The sequence below is a fragment of the Varanus komodoensis genome, unplaced genomic scaffold, assembly GCF_004798865.1.
Source record: "Varanus komodoensis strain SLA01 unplaced genomic scaffold, ASM479886v1 scaffold31, whole genome shotgun sequence".
Taxonomy (NCBI): Eukaryota; Metazoa; Chordata; class Lepidosauria; order Squamata; family Varanidae; genus Varanus; species Varanus komodoensis.
Window position 1 is genome coordinate 5,004,384 of NW_025335780.1, and position 12,681 is coordinate 5,017,064.

General features: G+C 40.5%; 1 protein-coding gene across 2 annotated transcripts in view; it reads right to left on the bottom strand.

The window, feature by feature from the left end:
• KLHL1 (kelch like family member 1) overlaps positions 1 to 12,681 on the bottom strand; it is a 144,709-nt gene that overhangs the window by 34,237 nt on the left and 97,791 nt on the right. For both annotated transcript variants that reach the window (XM_044437804.1, XM_044437803.1), the window contains 2 exons: positions 12,249 to 12,435; positions 1,190 to 1,414 (listed from right to left, as the gene is read on the bottom strand). In XM_044437804.1, coding sequence (XP_044293739.1) covers positions 1,190 to 1,414; positions 12,249 to 12,435 — 412 coding nt within the window. The remainder of the gene's footprint in view (positions 1 to 1,189; positions 1,415 to 12,248; positions 12,436 to 12,681) is intronic.

Below are 12,681 nucleotides of genomic sequence, written 5' to 3' on the forward strand. Positions count from 1 at the left end.
CGGTTTCCACATGCATCGTGCACATTTGTGCAAACTTTAATTTAATTGGATTCTCCTCTGGCACATGATTTAAAAGCTGGCTTTTGCTAGTGTAATGACACAGTTGGATATTTTCCACTGTTCCCACATACTCACTCCTAATTTGACATGTGCCAAAGCTGGGAAACTCGATTGCAAAGAGATCAAACCGGTCAGTCCTAGAGGAGATCAACCCTGACTGCTCTTTAGAAGGCCAGATGCTGAAGATGGAACTCAAATACTTCGGCCACCTAAAGAGAAGGAAGGACTCCCTGGAGAAGACCCTGATGCTGGGAACAATTGATGGCAAAAGAAGAAGGGGACGGCAGAGGATGAGGTGGCAAGAGGGGGTCACTGGGGTGGTGGGTGTGGACTTGGGTGGACTCTCGGAGATGGTGGAGGACAGGAGGGCCTGGAGGAATGTTGTCCATGGGGCCATGATGGATTGGGCATGACTTTGTGACTAAAGAAAAACAACTACAAAGCTGGGAAGCACAGTTTGCTTGAGCTTAACGGATTTCCTAACCGATTCAGTGATGAGAACCAAGCTAAGGTAGCATTTTTCTTCAAATTTTCATCTCCAAGATGGGCTTCAGTTTGCACTTTTTAAAAGCACTAAGGAAATCTGTGCGTATGTTTATGCAATTTGTGCAAATAGCGCACTTTGTACTATTCATGCAAACTGCAGTAGAATTGCATAGTTTCTGGTTTCCAATTTGTGAGCTACAAAAATGTCCTTGCCAATTCATTTGTATTAACATGCAAATCACCACCTGTTTCAGAGACTGAATTTGTACCACAGCAAGACAGTGTCCGCATGGGCCTAACAAACCAAAATTGGGGTTGAGGAAGAGCAAACCTTAACTCTGTCAGACTCTTACCCCATCAGATTTTATTTATTTTATTTAAAACATTTCTATGCCGCCCCCATTGCAACAAAGCCTCAGGGTGGCTCACGACATCCATAAAGCAGGGGCTGGGACAGACGGTAGCTCGCCTCGTGGCGGACCGTCAGCTCGATTCCGTATAAAATAATATACAACCTACTAAACTCTTTGTTTAGTTCACACAATATAGTTACACCATATGCATTTCAGTTGACTTTGATCATTGTGTTTTCCATTAGTGGGCACATTTTGATACAGATATCTTAGGGAAATTGAATTCTTACCTAAGCCATGCCTATGGGTTGACATTGGAGGCAAGACAGTCCATGTCTTTGTCTTTGGGTTGTAACATTCAACAGTGTTTAGTGTCTTTAAACCATCCCGACCTCCAATAACAAAGAGTTTGTCATCAATGACAGCCACACCAAACTGTAGCCTTCTGCCATTCATCACTCCAGCCTGGATCCATATATTTGTCCTGAGATCATACTTCTCTATGGTTGTAGCACCTGCTGAAAAACATCAGTAATGTAATTAAGAGGAGCTTTACAGACAGAGAAAATGTAGCTTATTTACAAACAGAAATTAAAATACTTCTAAAATTTTCCTTATTTACCTGGGAAAAAGCAGAATCCATTTTTTAACGCAAAAATGCAGCTGCGGGCTGCAATCTGATGCACAGGTATCTGATAGCTAGTTCCAATGAATTAAGTGGCTTACTTCTGAGTAGGAACTTACAAGCTTGTGTTGCTTTCTCTTTACATGAAAGGGAAAAAAATCCAATAGACCTGGCAAATTGAAGCTTTGCAGACTATATTCACCCCATTTTCATGATAGCAAGTTAAGCAAGGGCATAAGCATACCAATTTCCAACACAAGAGAAAGAATTCCGAATCTAATGAAAGTCCCTTGTTTCTGCATATTTATTTGATCTGAACTTCTGTTTGAGGCTGAAATCTAAAGATTTGTCTTTATATCCATTCTAGGCTCTTTCAGCTCCTCCTACTTTAGCTGGAGATTCTCACATTACCAGAAATAACCTGCGCTACAGCCACTCACATGCGTCAAATGCGGCACTGAAAGCAGCACGAGCCTATTCACAGTCCCAGTCAACAAAAAATAAAATAATGCATTCCATATTTTTGGTGTGTAGCATGGCTAAATGAGCTGCATTAAAAACACTCTAGAGTAAAGATTGCTAATGTCAACAGAATCTCTTTAACACAGTTTACACTCGCAAGATGTGCCTTTCCCCCGCCCCCCCCCAGTAACAGACCCAGTAGAGAAAACTACATTTATGATAGTTTGCACTTCAATAAATCTACTCTATTTTTCTCAGATTAATAATTCTAATAATAATTCTACTCTCTCTAACACAGATAAAAAATATTCTTGTCATATCTCCGTGTGTGTGTGTATATGTGTGTGTGAAATCATCTATTCGAAAATAAACTTTCTTAGGGCTTCAATAATAAAAAAGAGAGATGTAATTTGAATTCTATTTGTATCCCAGTGTAACAGAGCAATAATAATGTCGATATGCGACTGGATATATTAAATTCCCTCTAATTTGTTCAGCTACAAGAAATATGAACTAATTTCTGCTTTCAATTATCTTTAAAGTGTTTTTTTCACAGTCCTTAATTTAAAATTGAAACTTATATAAATGAATTAATTCACTAATTAGAATGAAGCAAGTAGTACACTTTTTGTACAGTTGTTTATTGGTACCGTAAAGTATATTAATGTGACATACATTCTCCATTGGCTGAAATTTTTACAGGCTACACCACTGTGGAGGAACACATTTTGCCTTTAAAATTCTATTTTGCACACAGAATAGCTACACAATTGGGGCATTTTCATTTATTGTTAATTAGTGTTGCACTATAAATTACTCACTGAGTACAGAAAATATTTAGACGTTGATGTCTACCCTGATCATTAACCTGCTTTTATATGTCTTTGTAAATACGTATGCCTCGCCTTTTCCTGCCATAGTGTGATGGGAAGCGAAAAGAGGCACAGGTTGAACATGGAGGGGTAGGTTTTGCTTCAAATGAAATGTGACAGGTTAGTTGGAGCCTGCTGCTTTCCACTGGGGCTCAGAGTGCTTGTGTACATATCCGCTTAGTATTAATTCAAATTTGATAGGCGTTATTTATTGGACACCTCTTTTCAGCCTGTGAATCTGACCTTTTCAACACTGCTCATCACTGTTTCCCACAGATGCTCCTGAAAAGCGTATTTTAATCAAAACATTATAGCCATTTCTCTTAGGTGAAAATGCTGCAAATTTCATCTAAAGATAAAACCAAAGAGACTTCAGCCTTCATCTCAGTAACCATTTCGTTCAGTAACCTCCAGGTGCCTAGAGGTGGACTTCTGAAGACCATCTAAGAGACCATCCTCAGGGAAACTTGGCTACAAGTTATTTAGGGCTGTGTCAGTTAATACCAGCTCTCTGCTCACTGGCTGAAAGTGGGGATCTCCAACAACTGGCATGGTATGTTTACACCACTCAGTTTCTGTTTATTTAGGACCACCTGCAGTCTTTGGTGGCAGGTCTGTGTATCTTGCCTCGCAGTAATCCAGAGAAGAGACTACAGGAGCATGGATGGCACCCTGGTCCAGATGAGGATATATAAGTTCCCCATGCCTTCAGTGCCACCCGTATGTCCAGTGCCAATGCTGGATCCAAGACTTTCCTCTTTAAGAGAGTTCCAGCTCCTCCAGTGCAGGCTTAACTTTGCTCAGCCAGACAGACTCTTTGACATTATTTCTGTCTATGGACCTAGAATAAAATTAGTCCATAGTACTACGTATGGCTACTGTGGAATAAACCACATTGTTTTGTTCTATGCAATGTACAATTGAAACTATTTCCAGGAACAGCTATTTGCATACATTGGATATCTTCTGGTGGAGGGACCTTTCCAAATGAATGGAAAAACAAAGCAGCAACCTCTCCTCTTTCTGCTGCTTAGATTCCTTCATTCTGCTGAAGAAATTCTCTTTGATACCTGTGTCAATAACCCAGTTCAATCACATTTGTTCCACCTCAATAGATTTTTTTCTTTTAATTTCAACTCATGCTGTTGCAGCTCACTAGGCCAAGGTCATCGGTTTGCACCTACTCAAAGCAGCATCTCTAAATTCTGAACAAATGGTCAATGGTATATGTCAGCAGCAATCTCAGCAGGCGCTGAATCAGCAGACAGACCTTCAGGGAGAAAATGATTTACAGAGCCTATTGCAACAACAGGATAATGGCAAAGAGACTCACCCTGAAGGCATTCCTCTATCGGACACATAGGGCTGGATTTAGACTTCCCCCTACTTGAGCAGACCCACTGAAATCATTTGAGGTTAAGAGTTAGGCTGTTGATCCCACTGCATCCACCTAAGTATGACTGGTTCTAGATGCAACTCTAGGCAGTGATTTCTTTACATCACAAACTGAAAAGTAGAGCAGGTAAATTTCATAATCCTGTGCGTATTCACTAAATTTCTAAGAGTGCCACACTATGGACTGACCTGTTGATAAGTAGAAGACCCAGAGACTGAAGCTACTTAACTACAACCCTGCAGCCGAAGTGGCTGTATTTCTCTTCAAAGATGCCATCTGACTGCTTTGGATCCTGCTACTCAAAATGCAACTGAAAATAAAATAAAATAAAATAAAATAAAATAAAAAAATAAAATAAAATAAAATGGTGTTCTTCAAGTAAAATAAAATGGTGTTCTTCAATGCCTGCAAGTTCAGCCACGGCCCCCACTTGGCCAACAGGGTGAGTTGGAGGAGGAGGAAGAGGAGGATGCTGGTGGTGACAATGGGGTGTGGTAACTAGGGCAGGTCAAGGGCAGATGGGTGCTTCTAAGACCCTGGGACCTCAAAGACTACCTCAACCCCCATACTGACCACTGCCACTGGACTTGCTAATTCCAGTCTCTTCTTAGTCTCTGTATATCACTGGAGCAAATTAAGTTAAATTAATATGAAATACACAGCAGTGGTTTATCTCTGCTCACTTCCCTAGAGATCAGACCCACAGACCCATCCTAACACATAAGAATTCACTAGAAATCCATATTGTGATATGCATGTTTCTAAATTTGCATGTATATTTGAATTGGGAATGTAGGCCAGCAGAGTGTGTGCAGACACACACATCATTTGCAAAATGTCTTTTTTTCATAATTATTATTTGATCCAGGGATGGAGGGAATACAATCCCCACACCCTTCTCCCATCTCTCAGTGTGAAGATGGTGAGATGCATTCTATAAAATCTGAATGTCTCCTTTATACATTCAGTTAAAATGGATGACAAAAGCATAAAATCTTTGTTGCTTTGCCCTAGAAAGGCAGCCTGCACTCCTGTTTAAACTACATGCTGAGGTTGGAACTCCCTCGCTTATTTAATTTTTTATGCTTTTTATCCTACCTTTTCTCTGCTTTTAGTTATTTTCGCCCATGCTTTGAGCAACTAGCACTACAACTGGCAAATCCAGAACCTTCTTGACCTCGTAGAAAGTAGTTTTTGATATTGGACCACACTGAGACCTCCAGCAGAGCAGCCTCATGTACGTGTCATTAAATTAATTAGCTTTTCTTTAGAACTATAAACTAGCATGAAGATAACTTGCTGTGATAAACTTTCATAGAAAAAAGCATGGATATTATATGAAGTTATAACGAACTAATTAGGCTCTTTTTCATGTTCTGGATAAAATGATACACGAGAGAGCAATTGGAGAGTCAAAATCCACACGCTGCTCTGTCTATTAAAGTGGTGTCTCTTACATCATACCTATCAAAGGAATTAGTATTGCTCCGTTTTTTCATTGAAAGCTTATTAAATGTTTAACAGTTGTAGCAAACAGTCTTGACATTTGACAAGGAATAAGAGAAACCAGAGAGTGACTTCAAGATCTATAAATGATGGAAAGATAAAAATATATAGAATACTCCCACACTTAAGTAAAATACCTTCAATATGGTTCTTGATGTTTTAGCTTGATCAGCATCATAACTATGTCAGCAGATCACAAAACATGGCACTAGGATAACGGTGAGCTGCTTTACGATTGTAGTTTTGCGCACTGTTATCTGGGAGTAACCCTCTCAAAATTCACCAAGGCTTCTGTCTCAACAGAAGCACACTGGATTACCCTACCAATGTTTTTAAGTGGGATGTTAGAAATGTTATCCATATCAATAATGATCAGCAGTCATCAGTCATGCTGGATAAATCAATAGCCCATATTCAGAGGCAGAATATTTCTGAATACTGGATACCAAAGACAGACAGAAAAGCTAATGCTTTCATGCCTTGCTAGCAAGCTTCCATTTGTCACAACTGGAGAAAGTTTGCTAGCTAGATGATCGACCTTTGGTCTAATACAGAAAGGCAGTTCTTATTTGGAATAGAAGCTACTTGAACATGCTGGATAAGAAAGAAGACACTAGATTCTTCCCCGAAAAGACAATAACAATTCATGTGTTTACAGCAGAATAGGCAATGGATTCTTCTGCACAGGACACAAGCCCACACAGGAAATCTGTCCTTCCTACCTGAAAAGAAAGATGGCTCTCCCTGTGGCTTTGAACTGATTGAATGACTGAAATTGGGTTGGGGGCTGCACAGACCCAGGGTTGCAAGTTGCCTTCCTCTCCTTTTCAGGAATCCTGTGCATTAGTTCTTATCTTGGTGCAGCAGCACAGAAGCTCCTTCCTATGCGACCCACCTGCTTTGTCCATTCATGCAAACCCTCCAGTGGATGGACCATCAGGAGAAACATCAACACAAAATGGCTATGCAAACGAGCCTGCAGGTACTGTCATTTTAATCCTTCAGTCCGCTAATGCAGGTCTATTCATTATGGGGGGAAAAAAGCTTTGTAACCCCACCTGAATTGCCATTGAAAAAAAGGGGGAGATAGAAAGTGGGGAAGGTCACGATTAGCTCCCAACCGTGTTTGAGGGTCCTTCCTGGCGGGATCTCAGGTCCATACCATTTTGCAAGTGTCCTCAAGATCCTAGCATTCCTGAACATGGAAAACTCCAGAGATTAGTTTTCTGGGGGCAATTCCTCTTTGACAGATCTACCAATCTGTCAAAGAGGATGCCTCTGCTTTTAAGATAGGTTTCTTAGGAGCTAAACTTTAACTCCATAGATCTGCACAATTTCCTCCCCAAAACCAAATGTTTGTAAGCCATCCAGAGACTTTTAGTATTGGGATGGCATATAAAAACACTAAACAAACAAACAAAATGTTTTTAACCCCTTAGTTTGTCCACAGTTGTGCAGGGACAACCATTTTTTGTCTGTTTTTGTTTTAACAGTTATATCAAAACTTTGTAAAACTAGTTGAATATTGTTAGTAGCCTCTCCAGAATACCACTGTGGTGTCTAAAGGTGTGAGAGGCCAGTCAGTTTTTGCAGTCTGAAGAATTTTTTAAATGCCAAACAAGCCACAGCAAGCTTCAAAGTGTTAAAAGTGGCTTGTTTGGCATTTGAAAGTGGTTTCAAAGTGCAGGGAGCAGTGAAAGTCTAATTTCCCCTGCAGTGTCCCTGAGCAGTGGAGAGGAACAGAGACGAGGGGAACTTTATGCATGTTATGCCTGATGGTCTGTTGATCATCTTGGGGTAGGATGGTGCATGGAAAACATTGCATAGGCCATGGAACAGTGCAGCACCAAGTTTCATGCAAGGGGCGAGTGGGTGTCCAAAATAAAAATAAACATGGTGGAAGGGAGAGAAAGAGGGAGGGAGCGGGTAAGCCTGGAATCCAAGAACTTCTGGCTTTGTTCCTGATAAACAGAAATGTTTTCCTGCTCCTGATGTTAAAGAACCACACTGAGGGTGAGTGATGTGAAGACTATCCCTTTTTAATTCATGAATCCACATGAATTATCACTGGTAAACTAATTCCTACCCCATCATATGTTATTTTGTCTACAGGAATGATACTTTGGAACTGGTCCAACCAAATGGTTTAGCCCATATGAACTGGACCTAAGAGATGCCCCAAGACGAGAAGAGAGATTAGGTGGGACATGCTTATTTCTAGATTTCAATTTGTAATTTTATTTTGGGAGAAATAGAGAATAGAAATGATTGAGAATCCCCTTCCCTCTAGTTCACGTAGGTGTGGCTCAGAAACAGACATATCTGCTCCCCTCCCCAGAATGTTTGGGCATGTGGAAGTACCCTTTCCATACACAAATGGAGACACACAAAGCCCATGCCTGTGAAGCCAACAGATGTACGTAATTGTCCATATCACTTGTGGCTTTTATATTTAACCATATGATCTGAAAACTATTCTTAACATTTTTCCCCCCAGTGGTCAGGTTGTCTCCGTAGAAAATGCTGTAAACATGGTTGTTTGGCAATTTCCATTCCAGACTAAACCAAACCATGGAAGAACTAATCCCCACTATCAAGAAAAGAAAATTGTTACATTCAAAAGGTTAATCAACAAATGCAAAAGAAGCATGCTTGAATGACAACACAGAATGTTAGAAAAATGAATTACCCTAGCAAAGATTGAAGCGCATTAAACATTAAACATGATTCATTTTTATGTACATCTTGGACAATAGTTTGTCCTAGACATGTTTGCGATATGCATTAATAAATCAGAAGAAATGCAGTTCTTATAGTGTATGGATAAGGCCTGATCCACTTAAAATGACAGATTTGCTAAACACCAAAGAGACTCCTTTTTATCAGTAGAGATGGAATTCATTCATTCATTCGTTTATTTAGAAAGCTTCTATGCTGCCCCATTCTCCGAAGCCTCTGGACGGCTTACAACAATAACTCTCATGAGGAAGCTCTCATGAGGAAGCCGCAAGTACACCTGTGGAGTTACTGGTAGCACTGACTGTGTTCCCACCAGTAGAAACGAGCAGATGGCCCGAGGAAGCGGCGTTCTAAAGGCAGGGAGGAACAGTTTGGAATCACTGAATCCCCTATTTCCAGCAAGGCCCCATGGCGTTGGGATATTTTCCCTTTCACGGAAATCCATGGTAAGAAAGAAAACAGGGGGCAAGATTTGAAGAAAGCAAGTTATGTCCCATTGAAACGCATGTCACTTCTGCTATTTCTAGTTGTCATAGCCAGTTTCGCTGGTCTTTCTTTCCTTCTCTCTCTTTCTTTGTACGTGCGTTTGCTGATTGAATTTTCAGTCATTTTTACCCTCAGTCTTTCTTTGCAGACCTTACTGCATTTTCTATGGAGAAGTGCCCTCTGCCTTAGACACATGGAAGCTTCTGACCTTGGGGGTTTATGCATGGAAATCTTATGGTGCTCCAGACAATGCTAAAATGTCACATGGGCGCTAATCCTACAAGAGTCCCAGAGAGAGCATTGCTTTGAGTTATACTTCATGAAGGACAGCAAAGATTTTCTTCTACCCTTTTGGATCATAGGAACACCAGATTTCTGTCAGTGCATATATGCTCAGCTTATTTACTCTGAAAGTTCAATGGTTACCTCTGCCACTATTTTGTTGAAATTTTGTAAGACCTTCATGGAGCATACAAAAGTTGCAGGCTGCATTCCTAAAATACATGCCTGGGAATAAGGCCCGTGCATCGTATTTCTGAATAGCTATGTGTCGATTGCACTGTAAGTAGCTCCTCCACTGGAACTTAGTAAGGCCTATTTTTTTCTGCTTTTTCTCTCCATACCCTTTATCCATAGGTATACTGACTAGGGATGAATATTCCTTTGATTAAACAGAAACCCTTTTGCATTCAATGCCATAAAAGTATGATGGTCTTTACATCTTTACCAACTTTATGAGGAGCCATTTTTCTAACTTTTCCTGATATCCACAGGGACTGCATTTTATATATTTATCAACATCTAATTTATTTGATACTTTTCGATTTAATCACTAGATTATGCAATAGAGTATTAGAAATTATTGTCTCAGTAGATCAGTTTTTATCTCTTCCCATGACTTGCATGTCTAAAGAGGAGTGTGCGCATGTGTCTGTGCATGCTTGTATGTGTGTGTGTAAATATCTTGCCTGAGTTATTTTAAATTTTTATTTTCCCAGTGTTCACCTCAAGACAATGATTCATTGAAAAGCTAGGATAACCTAGAGCTTCGATTCCAGAATTCTCTCTCTCTTTCAATATTGTCTCTTATATGTTTTTAACTGCAGCCAGTGTGGGTCTGTAATTTATTCATCTATGTAATATTCATAGTTATTTCATCTATGTAAGCTGTCCTGAGGCTTTTGCAATAGGACGGCATATAAACATTCTAAATAAATAAATAAATAAATAAATCAATCACTGTACTTCTGACATTATTGCTTTTTATTATTTTGCAAGCCAGCTTACCCTCTTGGTATTTCTTCTCTTAAAGCAACAAAACACCTGATAGGAGATCAATCAGTATTCTGCATTTACTATAAAACTCCTCAATTATTTCTTGGGACCTTTTTATACTCTTTAAGTTTTATTTTCCTCTCCAATCATTTTCCAGTTTAGGGTCCCAGTATGATTTCCTCTAGATACTTTGTTCTTCATTGGTTCTTTCAACAACTTTTTAAAAAGAAGTTAAAGTTTTAAGTCTTTATGAAATAAGAACATAGCAAAGCCTCTACATTCACCCCTTCATATTTCATCTCAAGACTTTTCACTAAGAGAGGACTTGCAGGGGACTGCTGCAGAAGGGAAAATGCCTCATTGCCAAAGGTCACCTTGAAAACCCATATTCACCACAGGGAGCAAAGAGTTTTAATTTCATGTTTTTATAATTTTCAGACTATCTGGAGGAATGTGGTGGACACACTGCACTTCTCTAGCTCTGGAGAGGTCCTGCACTTTATTTATTTTTAGTTTCACTTTTAGCATTTTATCTCTAGGAAAGGATTTCTGAGATATAACAAATCTGACATGCCTCTTCTCACTAGATAAGAGTAAAAAACTTGAGCAAAGTCTGTAAAGGAGGAAATGTGGTAAACAGATGACAGCCAAGAAGACCACAGTGGAAAGGAAGGAGAAATAGATAGCACTTGCGTCCTCAGAATCCCCACAGATGCCTGTCTCAAGGCTCCAGGCATTAACACCCGACAATGAACCCTACTCCATTGCCCTTGGAGCTGCTGAAGCTGCAAGGACAGCTGCACAGAGAAGCAAGAGGGACTGGGTTCTCAGGGAGGAGAACATTCCTCAAAATATGCCATGAGAATGACACTTCTGCCTCTGCTGCTGAGCCTCCTACAGACCTCTGGATGCACAGAGCAGCCAAGCAAGTCCAGTGTTCGCCACAGAGCAGTATAGAGGAACTATGCACTGGCTTCGTATCTAGCCTTCTCTCACACTCTCAGCCAACAGAAGCAAGTGCACCATTTCCATGAAGGGTCTTGTCATGCACATATAAGCTACACTGATGAGAGCAAAGCCATCTGCGTCAGGGAGCCATCTATGGCCCAAGCTAGTCCAAGGTCCTCAGTGATTTTTCTTGCCTGTGAAGCAGAACAAACTGAAAGTTTATTTTAACATGTATTAATAAATGTATTAATAAACCTAGAGTTCCAGTGCAACTCCCTTCACTGGAGGTCTGAAAGAGGTTGCAACACATGAAGTTCCAGGCACAGAAATTGCAGAAGCTACCAACAGGAAAGTGGGAAGCTCGGCTGACAGATACAGGTCCCTCCCTCACTCAATCATACCTAACGAGCACCTGGTTTCTGCCACTTCCTACGGCATCTGTGATTTTGCACACAAGTGTCCTCATGCCAAGGCATCCTGTGCAGAGGAAGACACTGCCATCCCTTTCTGTCTTCCTGTGTGTTGCATGTGGATGCTGTCCTTGCACTTCACCGGTGATCTCCAGAAGATAAACCACACTGGGATTCCATCAAGCCTTATGGGACTGAAGCATTTCTGTGCTGCTGGATGGCAGTGAGCAGTAGCAGAATTGCTTTCAGATTCCAGAAAAGTGTTGCTCCAGACACAAATCCACCATCTGCACAAACTGTAATTTGTGCAACGGTGGAGGAACCTTGAAATTCACACTTTTAAAAAATGGCTATCCTGTGCAATTGTTCACTATCCTAAGTTTGCCTGCACAAAGCCACATTCCCCTCTTGCAAATAACCTGGCCAGATTGATTCTGGTCACAGTTTACTTCATTTAGCCCAGCTGAGCCATATTCCCTGCTTGTCAAAGAACTTGTCAATTGTATCCTTCACTTTGACACCTCCTGATCAAGGGTGTTAGAAGGGAATACTATTATATTACTATCCACGAGAGGAAAAGAAACTGATATTGTGTCGGCTGTCTTTAAAAACATAACTATGAACTGGTACCTTTGTTGTTGTCCATTCCACCTACGGCATACAAGGTCCCGACTGTGGATTTTCTTGGCTTAGTTCTTGGGCTTTGCATCAGAGTTCGTCTTTCTGGCAAAAGATGATATTTCATGGCTTCCAGAATCAGCTTCTGACATTCCAAGTCATCTTTAAAAAGTGCATGGTTTTCTAGGTCAGCTAAAATCTGTAAATTATATGAGTTGTGATTTAATCATGACATCCCATTCCTTAGAGCCCGATCCCTAGAGCCCTCTGCTTGCACAAGCTTCAGCGACATGAATAGGACTTGGGCTGGCAGACGACCTTGAGGTGGGAAGCCTAATAAATAGACAGAAATGAAATCCACGAGAATAGCAGTCCAGATTACAGAAGCAATGCGATATGATCACCGAGTCGTCTTGCAGGAAATAATAGCGGGAATCAGTGTGCA